Source organism: Lampetra planeri, chromosome 15 (genome assembly GCF_965212315.1).
Source record: "Lampetra planeri chromosome 15, kcLamPlan1.2.h2, whole genome shotgun sequence".
NCBI classification, from domain to species: Eukaryota; Metazoa; Chordata; class Hyperoartia; order Petromyzontiformes; family Petromyzontidae; genus Lampetra; species Lampetra planeri.
Genome location: NC_136121.1, coordinates 12,513,030 through 12,534,236, shown reverse-complemented (window position 1 = coordinate 12,534,236; position 21,207 = coordinate 12,513,030). Strand labels below are relative to the sequence as shown.

Genomic DNA, 21,207 nt, shown 5'->3' with positions numbered 1-21,207 from the left:
ATAATCCAACTCTGCGATCAACATTTACATTTTTGTGCAATCGCTGACAGCGGAACATTTCTGCTCCCACTTTACGCGATCGTCCACGTTTCGTTTTCTTGACGCGCACAACATCACAACATGCATCGAGATTATTTCGAACGTTTGGCTGCTATAATAAATTTCGATTGTTTGGCTGCTTTCAATTTCCACATGATGAGCCGCTTCGTTGAGCTATCATCTGTGGCCAGGTCGCTTCTGAAAAAGAAGCTAATACATCAGTGGACTTTACCTGGTAAAATAAAAAATACTTTAGTTAAATCTCTTAGTGATTTACTTACCTGTCCAATACTTTGCACTCCCTGTCGTGTGTTTGCATCGTCTGTTTTTAAAACGCTCTTACCCTGTGCCGCCTACTGGTCATCTGTAGAAAAAGAGCTTTACAGCTCATCGGATTCCTCCAGTATAAATAAAGATTCTGATTCTGTGCAGTCGCGCCGCGCCCGCAGAGCGATGCGACCGTGGTGGTGCTGTGTCCGTGGCTCTTGTGTTGCAGACGAGGGGGCGCTGGTGCGAGCCGCCCGCAGTCTGGGCTTCACCTTCACCGTGCGCACCCCAAACATGGTCGTCATCGACGCTGTGAGCAGGGGGAGAGGGCGAGGCGACGGTGGGGTACAGCTGCGTAGAATTTGTGCATGTTTCGCACGGATGCATGCTGAACTTTCGCGCCACCGTGTGTAGCCAACCGTGCTAATTGATTGGCTATCATCATCAATCAGAAATGATCAATTGCCCGATGAAGCCCCCCCGTAAACCACCATCTTGTGACGCTATGACGATCCGTCACGCGTTTGCACGCTAGCCGAGTGTATCGCTCCGTCTTCACGCTTGACGTCCTCTCGGGCGTGTTCTGTCTTTTTGGGTGGATCATTATTACAGGAGTGTAAATGGAATGTGTGTGTTCTCAATGGTGGTGTTGTTTCTCTGACTCTGTAATGCTGCAATGCTGCATACGTTAGTCTTGTATGACATTGTTTATACGCTCAGGATTCACACGTGCATAATCAGGAAATGCTCGTAGCACATGTGCACTTACAATGTCTCAAGTTTGTTTATGGCAATAGCTTCGTGACAGATGTCTGATCGATATACACAAATGCTTATTTTTCCCTCCCCCAAACATTGCTTTGGCTCAAGCGGAAGGATTGTTGTCATTGTGTATTCTGAGAGTTGACTGTGCATTCATTATTGTTTTATTTGCTTTTGCAGCTGGGGCAGGAACAGAACTTTGAGCTGCTGCATGTGCTCGAGTTTACAAGGTAAGGGTGCAGAACCCTTGAAATGCACGTACACATCCGTTAAGTGCATCTATTGTAATGCAGTGCACGCACGCACGCGTAAAAGAGCGTCCCCCGTTTAGTCTACACAGTCTCGAGTGCAAGTGATGTTAGCAAGCACGTGATTAAGGACAGCACAGCACGCGAAGGAGGTGGTACGGTCAGAACCACTCCGGTTCTCTTTTTATCGCCCCAGCGCCGATGTTTACACACAACGCAACAGCCATTTAAGGCTGAGTACACCTCGGGGAGATCCAAGGCTAATTCAAAGACCACTACTGCTGATGTTAGCAGTGGCTGTGGGAATCAAACTCAGGTCGTAGTGTTTCGTAGTACAGTGCCCTGGCCACTGCACCGCCGTTTCCACGTTCACATGCATACGTACGTGCGTACCTACATGCAATGCGTACATCGCAATCAGAATATTTATACTGGAGGGATCCGATGAGCTATAAAGCTTTCATTCACAGGTGTACATGTATACGGTACACACAGTGAAACAAACTCCCTTATGTATCCAATTCTAATGGACAACTATTGATTACGGATAACGAAGGAGGCGGTGAATGAGTGAAGGAATGATTGACCCTTGCTGTGTACTTTGTTTTCCGGGCAGCATGCGGCGCCGCATGTCTGTGATCGTGAGGACCCCGTCCGGAAAGCTTCGTCTTTACTGCAAAGGAGCCGTGAGTCTGGCAACAGCCCTTTCCTACGCCACGCCGCCTTTAGTTCGACGCGGCGCACTGTGCATTTGTGCAGCGTCTCATTGTGGCCGCGTATCAATATGCTACCCAGAAACGGTGCGGATATTTAGATTATAGACAGATGCAGTCAGTCAGTCGGGAGGCAGAGGGAAATAGGGGAGTCTTGAGCCTGGACTTGAACGGAAACAGGGAGCCAGCAGCACAGATGACTGAACGGAAGTGGTTCTGGACAATGGGGGGAATAGGATAAAAACGGTGATCTCCCATGAGCGACGGTTAAATCTCGGGGGGTCAGTGGCGGTGTCTTTGGCAGTGAGCTTTGGTTGCTGTAGCAGAGAATGGCGCTGGTGGCGGGGGAAGAAGTGCCACAACAGAAGCGGTTGAGCGAGGGGTGAGAAGTGGACGCGCGGTCGGTAGGGGCGAGCCGTGGAGGGTCTCGTAGATGGTGCAGTGTGATCTTGATGTTGATCCGAGAATCGATATTGAATTTGGCAGCCAGTCGCGTGAACGAAGCGTCGGGGGTGTTGGCGCGGTCACGTTAACGAGTGTGGGTGAGCAGCAGCAGCAGCGTTTTTGATCAAATGGAGTTTGGAGGTGAGATGTTTGTGGGGGAGACTGTGGAGGAGAGAGTTGCGGTAGTCCAGTCGGGACGTGAGGGGGGAGGCATTGATGAGGGTCGCGGTGGTAGCTGGGGTCAGGAAATAGCGCAGCTCGGGAGATGTCGTGCAGGTGGAGGCGGGACGTTCTGCACCGTGGGATCGTGTGGGGAAGAGAACTCAAATGTGAACGTGTTCCAGCGTTGTACCATCTCCTTTTTGTCGTTTATTGTTGTTTACCTTGCAGGATAACGCTATATACGAGCGCCTAGCGAATAACTCCTTGTACAAAGAGGACACCCTCCAGCATCTGGAGCTGTTCGCCTCCGAGGGTAAGCACTGTCGTATTCGGCGCAGTTGACATAACCATGGGCACTGTGAAAATCTACGTGTTCATGGTTACGTTGTGAGAATATGCGTCACGTGTTCAGCAACGTCACGCGAACGAAGGTTTCATTGTTTTTTCAGCAATCTGGATATCGCCTTGTCACAATGGCATAGTATCCGATTATATAAATATGCAGATATTAATACGAATTATAATAGTTAAACCAAAGGTGGTGTATGCCTTTAACCCAGTACTCTGGACATTAAGGTGGGTCAAAGTCGTGCATATTTGGGATTCCCAAACCCACTGGGCCGAGGTGGGCAGGAGGTGGCAGTGCATCAAATAGGTTGTAAATCTTTCATAGTGGAACTTTCATTATTATATCCTCATATGGCTGGTTTCCCCTACACATGAAAAACAATCACTCTTTAAAGGTTTGGCCAAATATCCCAACGCAGAACCCTCCTAAAAACGTCTAAGACTCGGTGAGGTTTTTTTAGGTAACAAAGACAAACAAAGACAAAGATCCCCCATATAGCCTTAACATACTGTTGGGGCAAGTGCTGTTAGCGAGCACCTATGAAGACCCGCGAGGCACACGAAGGGGTGGGTGGCCAGCACCACGCCCGGCCGCCTCTGTCTCCCAAGTGGCGATATTTTCACACCGCACCAGTGACTCATTTGATGCTCTGTGCTATGATGGGAGTTATTCAACCACACATCACCACGCGGGTTGGTGACAGTGGGGAGCAGAGACTGCCGCACTGCTTTCTGCCGCCCACAACGTCCGCGAGTGTGGATGGGACACCTCGAGCACCCGTCCCGTTACTCGTCGTGATCGCCCCGCCAAGCACTAAATCACATTGTTCCGATGGTTTGCCAACTCGGCGCACGGCCAATAACTCAGCCTTGCCGTGACCGCCGTGCGGTAAACCAAATTAATCTTAATTCGATGACCACGAGGTCATGTCGTACGGCGGTAAGCGTGGATGCGTGCTGCGCCGCGTCTGCGGCAGGCCTGCGCACCTTGTGCTTCGCGTCGGCGGACCTGTCGGAGGACGAGTACGGCGACTGGCTGGAGGAGTACCGACGCGCTAGCACCACGCTGCAGGACCGCGCCGTCAAGCTGGACGAGGCCTACGAGCTCATCGAGAAGGTGCTTCCACCGCTGCACCGCTGCACCATTCCACCACCACTACACGGCTCCACCACCACTAAACCACTGCACTCCTGCACCGCTCTGCCACTACGACACCGCCGCACCACTGCACACGGCTCTGTGCAGCTCACTCTCTCAGAGCTTGGTCGCTTGGCACTCCCCCCCCCACCCCCCCGTCTAACTTCTCCGCTTTGGCACAGAAGCACTCTCGGCTCTGCCCACGAGGTGGCGAGCTTCTCAAAGCCAACAGCTGCTCGTTTGGAGTGAACCTCCCTCGCCGAAGGAGGGCTGCAATTCAATGTGGAATTTCAATACACCGTGACAGCTTGGTTAGGGGTGAGATTCGTTACCGGCATGGTTTTTTAAATTAGCCCTTGGCAAAAAGATATTGTTTACATGGGATAATTGTTATATTTACTCTCAAAACACGTGTTGTTTTTACATATATTATGTATACCACATCATGTTATACATTTTGTAAAAGTACAGCCCTTTCGGCTATACACTGCCGGATGAGGGCCTCCCCTCGTAGCGCTGGTTGTGGTGGGTTATTGAACCATAATTCACCATGCTGGTCAGTGCGGATTGGTGACGGTGGGAAGCGAAGACGTTGTCGCCAGTCGGTCGCTAAGCTCCTGGTCGGAGCGTAGCGGTCCCCACGAGTGTGGCCCGGGTGAAAAATGCGTGCGGCGGCTCCCTTACGAAAGAGAGCAAAGCCACAGGCCCTTAACACTGATTTGGGTCGCCCTGGCGAGGCTGCCACGGTAATCTTGGCTGAGCCCGGTTCTCGAAACCGAGCCGGCTCTACTTCTCAGTGGCCACGGATGACGTGGCCATGAGAGGGCTTTTTTTGAAAGGGGCTTGTTGCCCTTCCACTTGGTGAGAATAATGGGATGTCAGACCACGTCGTGCAGATCTCAGATCATCCACCGCGCGTAGGCAGGAGGGACGAGGGCACACGAGCGAACGCTGGCAAAGGCACAGAAACCACGGTGGCGCCAGGAGAATAGGAATAAAAGCCCCTGCATTAAGGACTTTAGATTTTACCCAAGTGTAGCTCGCAAAACAAATACCCACATTGAGAGATCAAAGATTTCATTACTGAGTAGGTACTTGGCCAGACATACTGATGTTTTGAGGTTTCTTTTCTCATGGGAAGAATCTTTTTTTTTTGGTCAACGTTTGTTTGTATTACTCCTTGATGGAATTTCAGTTTCTTGCTTGATTTATCAGGTTTTAATTTCGGTTACACGTGACCCAAAGCCGTGGGGTACGCTTTAGTACTTGGAATATACGACCACGATCCATGTGTAGTATTACCTACTGCCCACTTTGGTGGCAGAGGTATCATGAGCCAACAACACATTTAGTTTTGAGCATTTAGCCCTGACCCCTATCATTCATCGAAAGCACCCCACATCGGTGTCAATCTAATCTCGGCAAGGTTCTTCAGCACCGTGGCTAAATTCATCACTGAGAGTAACCGATATTTCCTGACACAAAAGCATTCCATTCCTGTAAACATGCCGCCCGTGTGGCTCAACATAGCCCTGCGTGACGGGAAAACATTGTCAACAGTCGATGAAAATCTCCATCAGCCAGAACAACCCCCTGCATAATGATTTCAAAGAGACCGCAGACGGCTGTGACCAGCATGCCTTTGAAGTGCAGTATATGGATCGGGTTGCATCTGTACGTCTGCTATAACATAGATACATTGTACAATCAAAGGTTTTGAGAGCTGACTTTTTATTTTAATATCACGATTTGAATCATGGACTCACTGCTGCCGCTTTCTAGTATATTTGCCGGGTCTTCGCGGTGACGCTGAGAAGCCACCCTTAGGATGGCTGTGGGTTCTGCTCAGCTCTGCTCTGCCGTCCAAAAAGGCGCTCCGTTAATTTAACTCAATTTTCTTCAAAGTCAAGTGTAAACAACCCTCCAATTTGGCAGGCCTGTTAAACATGTGATGTTGGCAAAACCGAATAAGGGGGAGCTGTACGTACCCAGCACACACTCGTCTATTCAGAAGGCTGACGTTTCTAATTAAAATAAATTTTGGTCATAATGAGGTTTCTACTTTTTTTTGTCTTCTAAAAATAAAAAGTAAGGGGGGGGGGTGGGGGAATTTTGCCTGAAGCTTCAGGTTTTTTTGGCGGAAGACGCAGGAAACTCTAACGTGGCCGAGAGAGCGAATAACAAAGGAAGCTTGTGCTAGCACGGAACTCGATTCATACATAAGGGCAGAAGAGACTCTGCGAACGTTCGAGGCACACGTTGTTATCAAATTAATTATATATTTAAAAAATTCTTGAAAAACACCACAGAGACAAAGGATAAAAAACGTCTTTTTTTCGAATTAATAAATCAAGAAAGAGAAGGGGGGGGGAAATAAAATTGAGAAAGTGAGATCAGTCCAGTGTTGGGAGGAATCCAATCCAAACACTCTACTGGAGCAGCTGCAAAGTCGGATGAAATTTCACCCGACCCCCAAACAAAGCCCCACCAGATGTCAGCCGCCCGGCACGGAGGAGGATGGCGTGCACGCCAGGCGTGAAGTGGTGACGCACGAAAACCAACAAGTGTAATTATTATAATAATTCACAATCAAATAAGAAATAAAATAAACAAGCGGAATTAAGAAAAGTTTCTTTTTTTTTTAGTCCATTCCTTCAGCCCCACTGATTCAAATTCCCCCCTCATCGTGGGCGAAAAACTCTTGCACGTGGCCCGCTCGCACGAACCGTGACTTCCTGCACGCCGTCGAGTGAACGCGTGCCAGGCGCACAAAGGGGGCATCTCTTATAAAGCACGAGGCAGAACCTCAGTGGGTGCAGAATCCTCCCAGAGTCCTCCGTTCACTTTTCACGGGTTCGCTTTCGTACGCAACGCGTCGCTCTCCCCACCCGTGTTGCGTGTGTTTTGGCGGAACTCGTTTATCGAAGCTCGCAGCACGGCGGGGATTAAGCGATCGCATGGCCGCCGCGCCCTTCGCTCCATGTGACGAATGGGCATCTTCCCGTCCCACGCAGGATGAGCGCGGTTGGCAGGCATGGCGCCCGGTCGTGGTCTTGAAAATACCGGACCACGGTCTCTGTAAATGCCACCGCGAAGCAGCTGTGTACCAATTTGTGCGTTTCACGACAATGTCAGTGGTCACGGTGCGGCTCTTAGCCCCGCTTACCACTATCTTGCTGCCATTTGTACTTGCTGCAGGCTTCCCGAAGTGCGGCGGCCTAAAATGAGTACCTGGTGCAGTTACGTAAACACTCGTTCTGGGGAAGGAAACAAAACAAGGATTTGAAGCTGGCCACCACCGCTCCCCCCCTTCTGTGCCAGTAATAAAAGTAGCCAGATAAAAGCACTTGCGCCATCAGTCTCTCCAATCTTAAAAGAAAATCTTCACGTGTGTCCGTTCCTCTGTGTGAGCACGTGCAAGCTCGTGGTTTGTGTGTGCATGTTCATATCCCTGCTTGCGTTTGTGTTCATGCTTTAAGGGGAGTGCTGCCGGAGTGGTTGGCGTTGCAATGGTCTGTAATTCCATTGATGCAGAGTGCTTTTCTTCGTTTGTGCACAACTTCAGTGACGATTTTAACCTGAACTTGGCTGGGCCTGCGCTAGGTTGATGAAGCTTAAAATGGGTATAGTGTGACAGTCAATGTCAGCACTAGGGAGAGAGCAATGTGGCCAGTGGTGTGGCAACTCGTTTTTAATATGTTCTCTCTCATTATCTCTTCTTTCGAACAATCTATACAGCTCATGAATGAATTGATTGTGTGTGTGTACTTGTGTGCTGCTATGTGCAGAACCTGCACCTATTGGGAGCCACGGCCATTGAGGACAAGTTACAACCCGGGGTCCCGGAGACGATTGCAACTCTCCGACGGGCTGACATCAAGATCTGGGTGCTCACAGGAGACAAACAGGAGACCGCGATCAACATTGGTACAGCGCTGATTGCCGACATCAAAATCTGGCAGATTCTTTACCCACTCGCCGAAACACATTTGCTAGTCCTTATGTTAAAGGCACAGCCGGTGACGCATACCCAGGAGCAAAGTTCAACATTGCTATTTGTAAACTGTTTTTTATAGAGGGCATCTACAAAACTACGACCAAGAGATGTACACATGTTGTTAAAACAAACAAAACATAATGGAAAGAGTTTAAATGTCACCAGAAAAGCTGTGTTTATGTAATCAATTGCAGCTTAATCTCTGTCCTGTAACACAAGTTGCAGTGTATAACCTATTGCTCTTTTCCTACTGCGTGATGCATGGTGACAAGAGGAAAAGTTTATTCATCAGAAAAACACACAGCCTTGAAACCAGCATGATGTAATATCCTTAAGATGCTGCTGATGACTTGGTATAGTTTTGGTTTGCTTGTTGTTGAAAAGGTTTACGATTATGACCGAATGCTCATTGTGGCTTTTTAGCAAAAATGCATCTTTGAAGGCATGTAAATTGTTGAACCTTTAACTGGGCAGCTGCCAACATTCCCTCCAAGGAATTCGGCCCATATGCCAGTAGGCTGCTCCAAAGACCATTTTTTCCCGTAAATGTTAAAGGCCTACGAAAATGGCTTTAATAGCTGAAACAAGATATGCAGTAGTTCTAACAGAAAGCATTGAATGTGCAATGGACGTAAATGGTTTAGATGGGTCACGTTTGCCTTGGATTAGCAGGGAATTTGTTCCTTGCAGCTCTTGTAGGCCACTGAACACACTTCCGACAAGGGAATTTGAAAGCATTTGTTCATAACGCAATCTAGTGAGCGTTTATGTTCTATTATCTATTACCTGAATACACAGTCAAATGAAAAACAGAAATAGGCTCCCTTTTTCAGTTTTTTTCTTCTCCTATCCGCAATGTCTTATTCTTAGGTTTTTTCGGTAAAGTCACGTAGGTAAAACATCAAAATTAATGAAAATAAAATAAAATAAAACAAAAATCACGACGTTTCGGAGGCAACACAAGTCTCCGTCATCAGGTGGGACCGTCACAGCCGAATTAGCTGCATCAAGCAGCTAATTGATGCAGCTAATTCGGCTGTGACCGTCCCACCTGATGACGGAGACTTGTGTTGCCTCCGAAACGTCGTGATTTTTGTTTTATTTTATTTTCATTAATTTTGATGTTTTACCTACGTGACTTTACCGAAAAAACCTAAGAATATGATTCCTTGCAGTCACGAAAGCTTCAAATCCGCAATGTCTTCTTGCTGAGATCCGGCTCTGCAATTGCCTGCTCACAGCAACGCTGGCAGAAGGGGCTCCGCTACATAGAGCCATTGAGAGCCCCCCAAGAGGGTGTTTGGCCTACTCTTCCACGCTGGCCACATGTTACATCGTGGCAGCGCTGCGACGATTTTGAAACCATCCAAAAATGGCCATGTAATTTCGAACCAAAGGAAAACAGTCAACGTGATTGTCATACACGTGGGATTGGGTTCGTTATTACCACCCACAGCGGAGGAACAAGTTTTGGATGGATCAATTAAATGCACAGATATTTTTATAGCCGTAAGCTGGTATCCATTCCAAACGGACACACACCCGCTCCGTCTGTTTAGCCTCTATGTATTTGTTGGCATTACAAAACAAGGGGCACATGACTTATGATGCTGTGAATGATCAGATTGGATGACGTGTTCGTTTTCAGAGTGGGCGGCAGATCTACATGTCAGCGCGCACGGGTGCGGCGTAAAATCTGGACTGGATTTGCAATCCCTTGATGGAATGGAGCTAGATTGAGATGCGCACAGGGCTTCACGTTCGTTTTACAATGGTTGTGGCGTTGATTGTGGTTTTTTTCTGTGCGGAGAAGAGCGTGGCGGTGTGCGCACGCGCAAAAACAACCCCCTACCTCCTCGTGCTGCCGGACGGCAACGCTGTGGTGGGCAGTGCCGTGTGGGGGGGCCAATTTAGATTGGCCTTTCCCTTCATGGCGTTTGTAACCACCACAGCAGCCAAATTGGGGCTCTGGATGGGTGCGAGGGGCTGGTAACCCCTCCACCTTCAATTAATTACCACTAAACTACGATGTAAAAAACGTATTAAGCTTATGCCGGAGGCCCCGGGGGGACAGGCGTCTATGACGTCTCCTAGTCAAACCCCATTTGGCGGAGCCAGGAGACTGTATCCTTACCCCCGGGGCTACTCCAGAAACAACAAAAAGCCACTTCGGATGACTACGTGGAATGTTCGAACGCTCATTGCGGAGGAGAGGCTGCCACTCCTCTGTTGGGAGCTGGACCGGTACCACCTGGATCTCTGTGGTATTCAGGAGGTCTGGTGGACCGGCTCTGGCTCCTGCCACCATGAGGGGTGGACAGCCCTCTACTCAAGGCAGGAGACTGCCAAACAACAGGGAGTGGCTCTTCTTCTGAACAGAAGAATGAAGGGGGCATGGGAGTGTGGCGGTGAGGTGTGGGAAGCTGTAAGCCCCAGGCTACTTTGGGCTCGCCTTCCCATCAACCAGAGGCGAGGAATGGTGGTCGTGGTTACTTATGCCCCCATTGAAGACATCCTTGGAGGGATGCAGGCAAGGCCGTTGAGTCAGATGCCTTCTATGACCTCCTGTCACAGGTGCTAGCTAAAATGGCCCCTCGGGATAGAGTATTCTTGTTGGGTGACTTCAATGCCCGAGTTGGTCATGATGCTGGCACCTGGTCTGGAGTGATTGGAAGACATGGGCCAGATAAGCTCAATAACAACGGTAGGAAGCTGCTAGATTTTTGTGCAGCCCATGGGCTTGTAATTACCAACACGCTGTTACAACATCGGCGCATCCACACAACATCATGGATGCATGCCGGGTCCAAGCAAGAACATTTGCTGAATTACATAGTGACGGAACAGCGGATGCCGGCCCGTGTCCTTGACACCAGGACCTACCGTGGAGCTGATCTGCCCACTGACCATCGACTTGTCATCTGTAAGATGCGCCTGCCATCTCACTCCTCAGTGTGCCGGGAAAGCTCCTGGCAAGGATTATTCAACATCGCCTTGCCAGGCACACTGAGGAGGAGAGGTGGAGCCCCAATGTGGTTTCAGGAAAGGGCGGTTCTGCACAGATGCCATATTTTGTGCCTGTCTGCTACAGCAGAGGTGTAGGGAATTCCAACAAGACCTATATCTCTGCTTTATTGACCTGGTCAAAGCCTATGATACCATCAGTAGGCCTGGGCTCTGGGTTGTTCTTCGTGCTTTCAGAGTCCCTGACCCACTGCTCATGATCATTAAGGACCTTCATGATGGTGAGCTGGCCCGGGTAAAACTACATGGCCAGGAGTCGGAGCTATTCCCTGTTCACTTTGGGGTGCAACAGGGATGTCCTCTGGCTCCCACATTATTTATCATATATTTCGACCACATAGTTCGTGAAGCCTTCAATAGCTGTACCGGAGGAATTTCCATCTGGTACAGATACAATTGGAGGCTGATCGATGCCCGGGTGCGGTCAAGGGATGGCTCCCTATTGCTCAATCATGTTATGTATGCTGATAATCTGGTAATTGCTGCTCATTCAGGGGAGGAGTTGGAGGCGCTGCTGCTGAACCTGGAGCTTGCCACTAAGAGGTGGGGACTTACTATCAGCCCCACCAAAACTAAGCACCTACCTGGGTATTTTGTACACTCCACCCCCACAACTCCCAATTGGTGATAGGGCAGTTTTGGAAAGAGTGGAGAGTTTCTCATACCTGGGAAGTGTGCTCATGACTGGCTCCGGTTTGACAGCAGAGGTCTCACTCCGAATCAGTCGAGCGGCATTATCTTTTTATCGGTTGCGTAACGCTGTGTGGAATCTAGCTGGTCTGTCGCTCCACATGAAGCTTTAGGTCTTCTCGGCCACAGTCATTCCCTCCCTTCTCTACGCTTGCTAAACGTGGACCTCCTTAATGGAACATCTTCGCCGGTTAGAAACATTTAGGCTGGCCTGCCTACGATCCATCTTGGGTTTAACCAGGCTGGATTGTGTGAGGAGCTCACATATCCTTGAAAGATCTGGACAAAGTCCCATCGGTGAGCTCCTCCTGCAGGCAAGGCTGCGTTGGCTGGGTCATGTAGCCCACATTCCCAGCCACCGCATGCCTAAACAGCTTTTGTTCGGCTGGATAGAGGGGGCTAAACGAGCGCGGCACGGGCTAGAGAAGAGATGGAGTGATGTGGTACAGGAGGATGTGGAGCTGGGTGGACTTGTCAATGGCTGGTAGCAGCGGTGTCAAGATCGGCCTTTGTGGAGGCGGCTCATGAAGGACGCTACTGGGAGGGGGGAGGAGCGACGCTCACAACAACGAGTGGAGCGCCGGGTGGCTAAAGCACAGCAATTTGTCACAGCAGGGGGCACAGATGGTGCATCAGCCAGTCATCTCAGTCGACCCGTGGCATCTGGGTCTGCCCCGTGACTTCCTGCCAGCGGGCAGTCGACACTTCACGCGGCCTCAACGTGCACATAGCCTGGCACAAGCGCCGTTGTGACGTCACCACCACTTAGTGGCGAATGGCGTTTGTTGTTGTTGTCTTCCTGTGGTTTTGTCATCCGAAAGGCTACGCCTGCAAGCTGCTGTCACAGAACATGTCAGTGCTCATCGTCAACGAGGAAACGCTGGACGTGAGTGTGATCCCCTTGATGGGATGGGGGGGAAATATAAAGCCGGCCGCGTTCCTCGCGGGAGCTAATTGCATAATACGTATTCTTTATATTTTTTTATTTCTTAAAACTTTGAATAATTTCTCGGATAGTTTTGTAATCGCTCTCAGCCACCCCATCTGGGTTGCGTGTGAGTGGCAGTGTGCGGCGTCACACAGTAATTTACTCTAATAGTACATCGCCTGCCTCTTGCTCCGTCCTTAAATGAAATAAGCTGGCCCCTCGGGGGACCTGGAAAGTCGATGTGCAGACAAAATAAATAAATTAAAGGGGGTGCCTAATGCAATTATAACCCTAACGAGGGCGTGCCTTTTCTCTGAGCTCCACTCCAAATCCTTAAGTGTGTTTTCTAACAAAAATAAATAACACATTCTTCAGACAGTGGTTATTTTGTTTTATTGTTCTCTTCTCTCCGCTGATAATGTTCAGCAATGTTTAAATAAAGAATAAAAAATATAGAATTATTTATACATTAATAGGTATTTGATGTGTTCCGAATGTTATGCAAGTGGACTTGTTGATTGGTCTCTAGTGGTGTTAGGCCATGGTTTTGGCTCATGCAGAGATAATTTCCAGGCCCCTGTCGGTCACATATGCGGTGTTTGGTGTTTGGCACCCATTTGTTAAATTCATGGGGTTTAATAAATTATACCAAAGTAGCCCCTGTAGGATTTTTCCCTTAACAGCTCTGGAGTTTCCATTTAAACTTTTATTCAAATTACTTCAACAAAAAAAATCTCCTGCATTAATCCCGCTAAATCTGATTGCCTGCAAATAAATAATAAACACAGGAAAAGTTCAACACGCCGCTCAAGGAAAATGCATTTTATTGTGCGGCAGCCTGTGGACCAATCTTTTCCAGTAATGTTTGTTTAAGCAGTTCAAAACTCTCGACTGGGTTTTGACTCTCTTGCTTGTGAAACACATGCTGCTCGCTTGCCAGATGTGAGAGGCAAGAGCCCCCCATGTTGACAATGGATGAACAGTGAATTATGAGCGTTAATTAGTTTTGCATGCAGCCTTTTTAATTGGTATTCATGACAGGTGCAATAGTTCACTCCCACCCGTAATTTGACAAGCTGTCACAAATCAGGATCACGATTCTGTTTCAAGAATTTATTTCTTTGTTACGTTTTGACCATGTCATTAGTTATTCTTTGTAATAGTTTTCCCTCTCTTTTATGCATATTTATTCACCCGACAAGCCTAAATGTTTCACTAGCAGAGCATTTGTATATTGTTTTCAACGATCCTAAATATTCTATTAGCACGTGAATGTTTCATTGCATGCATTGTGACCGCCAGCTTCCAATTTCAATCAACGAATCTTAATGTCACTTCTGAAGTATTTATAGCTCATTGTAGAGATGCAGTACCGTCAGTCTTATTGTCACTTGGCTGCTGTTGTACGGTACACTTACTCCTCACCTGTTTCATTGAGGTTATCCATAAAAGGCTCGGCGAAGAAATTATCCATCTGGCGGATGACTCCTGACGACTGCAAGCAATATTGGCGGCTGCTGAGATGAGACTGCGAGTAGCGCAGACTTCTCCATCGGCATTTAGAAGGACCGCGGGCGATCTGGCGCTAACCGGACCGCCTCCGCGCAGGTGTCGGCTGCTGCAGCTCGAACCTCGGCGATCGTGGCCGTCTCCACCCGGATCCCCGGAACACAAACTGCGTCTGCGGCGGAGAGCAGACGATGCCTCGCTCGTCTGCTCCGGTGTCGTCTCTTAGAGGAGCCGTGCACAGCCGATGATTTAAGCACCACAATGCTGACCGTGTGCGGACCTGTGCCCGCAAATGGTCGTCATTGCATGTATGTACGTTGAACTTCTTTGGCACCATTCGAGAGCCAACCGTGCTAATTGGAGGTGCGGAGAAGGACAGCAAACTAATTACAAAAAGCAGTTCTAAATAAATTAGTTTTCAATGTAGATTTAAAAGTGCGGAGCTCCAGTGGCATCCTAATATCGCAAGGAAGAGCATTCCTGATGGCCGCAGAAGCGCATCTGAAAGCGCGCAATGCGGTGACCGGCTAGCCAAAAGCCCCTACTGCGAGGATGACCCCAGTTTGTGTGACGGTTTATGCTTCTTGACGAGATCAGCGGTATGGTGGATTCGGAATGAATACATGAATGATTCGCTGACAGACACCGTCTCTGCTCGTGGGCTGGGCTTGACAGGCCACGAGGCGCACGCTGGCTCAGCACTGCACCTCGCTGGGCGAGAACCTGGGCCAGGAGCACGAGCTGGCCCTCATCGTGGACGGAAAGACGCTGAAGTATGCCCTCGCCTATGACCTCCGCCACTCGTTCCTCGACCTCGCCCTCTCTTGCAAGTCCGTCATCTGCTGCCGGTTGGTGACCACTGTAAAACTAAAAAAATGGAAAGCAGTATCATTTTTTTTTCTCACATCCGGTGTTTTTTTTCTCGCTCTCGGCGCGAGCGAGCGAGCGACGACCGGTGATCTGACCGATCGAGCGTGCCTGATTTGGTCATTCTCTGTTGTTGGCAAAAGAGCAACCATACGGAAAATTAGAGCGACAAAGAATAACACGAGAGTTGAACTTTGCTGGACGTTTCGATTTGTTTTTCCCGTTCGTGCTGGCGGTGACCCGGACCCCCCGTGTGCTTCGTGTGCTTCTCAGTCGTGTTTCCGTATTTCTTTGCTTGCACAGTCTGCTCGGTTGAGGTGTGCCTACGTTTGACCTCTTTTGCTCACCGTTGCCTTCATTTGTTATCTGAACGTGCTCCAGATAGCTCTCCGTGTAATTAATGCAGTGTTGGTTTTTTTTAAATGTTCTCTTCGGCTTTTCGTTTCGGCGAAATGTCTACATCTGTACGGGGAACGGCCAATGAAAATCTTCAGGGAAGCTTTATATATACAAAAAACGTGAAAAGAAAATAGAACGAAAGTAAAAAAAAAACTGAGAAAAGTTGTGGGATTCCTGCTGACAGCTCAGGGCCCGTGGCACTTCTGCCGGGTGGAGGATCAAACGGCCGCCCATCGTCGCCAAAAAACCAAAACAAAACCCGACAGGAGCATGTGCTTCTGTCTCTCCGTCTCATTCTTCTTCCTACTTTTCTTGCTCATTTCCTCTTCCCTCCCCCCAACCCCCTTCGCCCCCCCCCCCTTCATCCAATTTTTATTGTTATTTCTTTTTTTTTCTTTGTGGAAGAGCGGTCAATTTCGGGACAATCTGGTTCACGTGGAGGTCACGGGCTTCACGGTTTCGTGCCTGGAGGTGGTCGGCAATTTTGGTTTTCTTTGGCATGGCGGGTTTATTCAGCTTGTCTTTAATGCGCACATGTCTCTCTATGTTGTGATCTTAGCCTCGAGGTTGAAATGCACCTACGGAGAGTTGGCAGATGCTTGCTATTTCTGAATAAAAATCGCCAAGGCGTACGTTAAGTTACATAAATGCTGCATACGCAGAATGTTTGAAAAATGGCCGCAGTCATTGGCTGTTTCCTTCGATGTTTTTACATCCACTAAACCTGGGGCAAGAGTAAGCGGTAAGCCTAGACTATGTGATTTCTGCTAATCTGTTATTCCACATTTATCGACGCACGCTTTCTCTTTTCACGCTAAATTGTTTCCTTCTCCTCCCCGTTGTCGCCCCCCCCCCCATCCCTGTCCTCCTCGCGTCCATCTCACCTCTGGGGGGGGGGGGGGTGGCCGCCTCGCCCTCGCAGGGTGTCTCCACTGCAGAAGTCTGAGATCGTGGAGATGATCAAGCGGCAGGTGAAGACCATCACGCTGGCCGTGGGCGACGGCGCCAACGACGTGGGCATGATTCAGACGGCGCACGTGGGCGTGGGCATCAGCGGCGTCGAGGGGCTGCAGGCGGCAAACTCCTCCGACTACTCCATCGGGCAGGTAGCGTGGCGCTGCCTTCCGCTCGGCCCCTCCTGCTGCCCGCCCGCCTCACTTCGCCCCCCTCGTAATCGCCTTCCGTTCCTCTCTTTAAAAGCCTCCGCCTATTTTCTGTTGCCCATTCTCTTCCCTCTCTCTTCTCTCCCCTCGCCCCCTCCACTCCTTTCCGTCTCTCCCCTGCTCTTTCGTGACCCCCCCACCCCCCTTAGTACCCTCTGTTGCGGTCGCTCATTGCTCAATCCTTTCTTTAGAACTGCCTTTTGTGTTTAGTTTCTTATCCTTCCCCTGCCCCACACCTCTTGATGAGCATGGTTGGCTACGTATGGTGCGAAAGAAATTCAACATACGTACGCTCCAACTACATCATTCTGGTCTGTCATCTAATAGTGCACCGCATGGCAGGCGCCTTGAGTGAAGGTGCTCTATGAATATAATGTGGATTAGATGATCAAGTTTCAAGTTATATTATATGAAAGCAAGAGATTATGATAAAGATTAGGATGAAGTCTGCTGTGCAAGAGTGATCTGGATCATCTAAGTGACGAAAGCAAAATGAATAAAGTACAAAAACCACGTCACCACTTGAGAAATCGATAATAATGCACAAACATAAATCTCTGTTAAATAATAAAATCGCTGTAGCGTAAGTTGGCTCGGGAGAATTATTTTGAGACTGGTCATAGCGCGATTTACAATTACAATAGGAACACAAACGGATAAAGGCTGACTTTTATACTAATATATGTAAACAGACAAGGATATATGTCAGATCCTATTGCAGTTATAATAAATTGACACCTTGGCATCAAGTATGCGTATGCTGCATTTCTGCTCGCTGTATGTACGTTGAACTTCTTTGACACCGTACTACGTAGCCAACCGCGCTAATCGGAGGTGCGGCAGAAGGACAACAAACTAAACACAAAAAGCAGCTCTAAAGAAATTAGTTTTCAGCCTAGATTTGAAAGTGCATAGCTCCATTGGCTTCCTAGTACCATCACGTGGTTGGCGTGATGGTCTGCATAGCTACAATGACTTCCTCTAGCCAGGATACAGAGGATGTCGATGGCAGTGCAACTGCACAGGGCTGAGAAATCCAGGAGAGAGTCTTATTTCATTCCTTGCACCACGTCCCATGCCAACACTGAGGTGGATTTGTTGCAAAGAACGTTATTACGCTATCTTGTAGCATTTCCCTTGAGATTAGCTGCCTAATGCTGCTGTAGCTCAACTCAGCGGTGACTCCAGCAGCGCACAAAACGTGTGTGAGAATTTCGATTTAAAGCTTTCGTGACTGCAGGGATTCGTATTCTTGGTTCTTTGGGTAAAGTCGCGTAGAAGGGAAATAATAATAGGTTTGTTTTTATTATTTTATTATTTCTCTTCTACGTGACTTTACCGAAAGAACCAAGAATGTGTGTGAAAATGTTGCAGCGTATGCATCATCATCGTCGTCGTCGTTTTAGTCGTGCTCAATCCACTGCTGCATGAAGACTTCCCCAAGCCGCCATCTCTCCTTGATCCTGCGATGCAATAAACCACCCAGTACCTGCACGCGACCTGATTTCATCGCTCCGTCTCCTTGGCAGTCGTCTCCCCAGACGTGTTCCATGCCTTGGCTACCACTTCCATAATTATTCTTGACCGTCGGCCATCGTATCATCTCACAACATGTCCTTCCCATGCCCGCTTACTCTCTTCACTATTTTCACGGTGCCTGTAAATATCTCACCTGTTTCTCTCTCTGTCTCTCTAGCGCAATTCAAAGCGTGCGTTTCATCCACGCTTCCCTGTGCACTTCTCAGTTTTTGCACAAGTCTTAATGATTCTGTTTTTTTTCCCTGCTCCCCCTGGCCCGTCACTGCGGTGCCGATGTTTCCCCAAAAGCTTCGCTGCTGCTGCTGCTGACTGCTGCTGCTGCTGCTGCGTGCACCCCCAGCTCCCTCGTCTCCAAGCCCACCTCTTGACCCTTCCCCAGGGTCGTCACCCAATGCGCCGCCCCCCCCCCTCCCCACCTCGTTCTCTTCTGGCTGTTCAAATACAACTGTGCATGTTTGGCATGAGAGTGCAACACATCTCGTGCCAAACATGCACTTTTGTTCAGTCACGGAGTCAAAATCCAGAAGAGAGGAGAGAAAAAAAAAGAGAGATTCCTTCACGGCCATTTTCCACCCTGGGTGTACACCAGTCTGGGTTTTTTGCCTCGACTTGCAACGGCAACGTCACCTTTAGATTAATTACTTTGCACACCGTGAAGGAGCGGAGGAGAGTGCGGCCTGCGCTGGGGTGGCAGTTCATATTTCACACCTCAAGCGCGATAATGAGAAGCTTATTTTTCCATTAAACTGCGGCCGCATGGGGCGCGGCTCATGGACGTTGCTAAATTACAATGGGGCTGTGACGCTCGCACGTGTGCGCACTCACTCGCTCGCTCGCACACCAGAGAGTAAAGGCAAAGATTCTCCCCCCCCCCCGTATAGCTTTAACAGACTGTTTGGGCAAGTGCTGTTAGCGAGCAGCACCTAATGAAGGCCGGCGTGGGTGGCCAGCACCGTGCCCGGCTGCATTTTTCTCACCGCACCAGATACGAACTTTTGATGGCTGAGTCAACCTCTAGGGGACGCGCTCGACCATGGGGTGCTGATAATTGTCACTGGTGTTGGCAATGAACGTGAATCGAACTCGGGTCGCCAGGTTCGAAGCGCCGTGCGCTAACAGCCGTGCCACTGCTCTCCACATCGAGGAGAGCACACACACTCACGCACACGTGTTTACAAAAGCGCACGTGTGCTGTACACGCTTTGCGGGTATAATGCAGAGAAAAGGGGTGGCATGAGAAAAACCCTGAAGGCCTTTTGCCGCTGATGGTTCTGTGTTAGTCCAAACTAATGTTACAAAAAATAAAAAGACCAAGAAAGGAAATTTCTACACGAGAGCTGAGTTGGACGTGGCGCATGCGTCGTGTGCTGTTAAAAGGCAGATGTTCACGGACCTGGCACGTGCTGCCACAGTTCGTGCCAGTTGATGACCTCACTCATAATAAATCTCACTTGCGGGGCAATAGGATTAATAAGAAACACAAAAAAAGCCAAAACTCTTGGCTTGTGGCACGACTTTGTGAGCGAGCTCGGTGTCTTACATGTTTTTGCTCATTTTAAGTAAAAAAAAAAGTGCCTTCGCTGTATTGTCACACTCGTGTTTTTTTGGGTTTGGAATCAGGTTGGCTGAGTCCACGCCACATGTAGGAAACTTTCGTTGCTCTTGGTACTCGCATTAGCAGCCCCCGTCGTAAACATTTACAATGTATTCTTGGTTCTTTCGGTAAAGTCACATAGAAGGGAAATCATAAAATATTTTACCGAAAGATCCAAGAATATGAATCCCTGCAGTCACGAAAGCTTTAAATCGAAATTTACAATGTATTGATGCTTTTCAACTTAAGGTTTAAAGCGTTAATGCATCAGCTCTGTCTGTCCGCCTATGACCCGGGGCCACGATAACGGGCGTAAGGATGATCCTGTTACCCAGCAGTGTGGAGGCACCCAGGGTTGGTGGATCACGCAACTGTTGTGATGAAACTCCCTTCCTGTGGCGTCGAGATGCCATACCCTGGCTCGCCACAAATGTAGATTCCACGAGTTCAATCTGTATGGGATAGAGCGTTACCCCCTCGCACGCGTGGGCTTTCTTCGCGTGCTGCGGTTTTCCTCCCACATGTAAACACCTTAATATATGGAGGACCACAGAACTTGGGCACTGATTGGCGCCGGCTCGCAGCCTCTGGCTGCAGCCTTGCAGCTCGTCTGTGGTCCTCGCGCCTCCCGAGTCTCTGGGAGTTTGAGCGAATCCTGTATGGTGCGTTACAAGTTGAAATTGTTATTTAAAAAAACAGGTAATAAAAGGGGCAGAGAATGATGGCTGGAGGGGCTTAACGTCACAACCGTCTGGGAAGAGAAGCAAGCCGTGGGCGCTCGGACAACTTGTTCACCGTCGTACGAATGTGAAAAGCGTTGCGGTTGGCGTGTCGTGGCAGTATCTTTCACTCATTTTCAGATGGGTTGCTACTCATCGGGTTTGACAGCAGCACGACGATGGGGGGTTGTTCTCCCACGTGTTGTGAATTGTCGAGTGACCGCGCGTCGGGGGCCGCACTAAAGGCCACCAGGGGGCCGCAGTGACCCCGCGGGCCTTGCAACGAAGAACGCTCGGCGTTGTGTTTTGGCGTGTTGTGACCATGTGTCCCGTCGTCGCGGTGTGTGTCGACGCCGCTGTGCGGGTGAGCAGTTCCGCTTCCTGAAGAAGCTGCTGCTGGTGCACGGCGCTTGGAGCTATAACCGCGTGGCCAAGTGCATCCTGTACTCCTTCTACAAGAACGTCGTGCTCTACATCATTGAGGTTTGTGCCCAAGTGTACCCGTGTGCCGTGCGGCATCGGCAGCCGTAGTCGATGGTTGGAGAGAATGCTTAAAACTCTCAAAGCATTCATTGAGCCAAGTGCAATTTCTTGAGCAAAGCGCTGGAAATTTGCTGTAAATGCCAAATTATCTCGGTGCCGTGTGCAAACAGTCGC

The 21,207-nt window shown here is 49.2% G+C and overlaps 1 protein-coding gene across 2 annotated transcripts in view; it reads left to right on the top strand.

Annotated features, from left to right (window-relative positions):
- The window catches only part of ATP8A1 (ATPase phospholipid transporting 8A1), a 115,755-nt gene that overhangs the window by 44,641 nt on the left and 49,907 nt on the right, over window positions 1-21,207 (top strand). For both annotated transcript variants that reach the window (XM_078601099.1, XM_078601100.1), the window contains 10 exons: window positions 536-618; window positions 1,249-1,298; window positions 1,933-2,002; window positions 2,864-2,948; window positions 3,961-4,100; window positions 7,910-8,048; window positions 12,654-12,718; window positions 14,945-15,117; window positions 16,458-16,641; window positions 20,923-21,033. In XM_078601099.1, coding sequence (XP_078457225.1) covers window positions 536-618; window positions 1,249-1,298; window positions 1,933-2,002; window positions 2,864-2,948; window positions 3,961-4,100; window positions 7,910-8,048; window positions 12,654-12,718; window positions 14,945-15,117; window positions 16,458-16,641; window positions 20,923-21,033 — 1,100 coding nt within the window. The remainder of the gene's footprint in view (window positions 1-535; window positions 619-1,248; window positions 1,299-1,932; window positions 2,003-2,863; window positions 2,949-3,960; window positions 4,101-7,909; window positions 8,049-12,653; window positions 12,719-14,944; window positions 15,118-16,457; window positions 16,642-20,922; window positions 21,034-21,207) is intronic.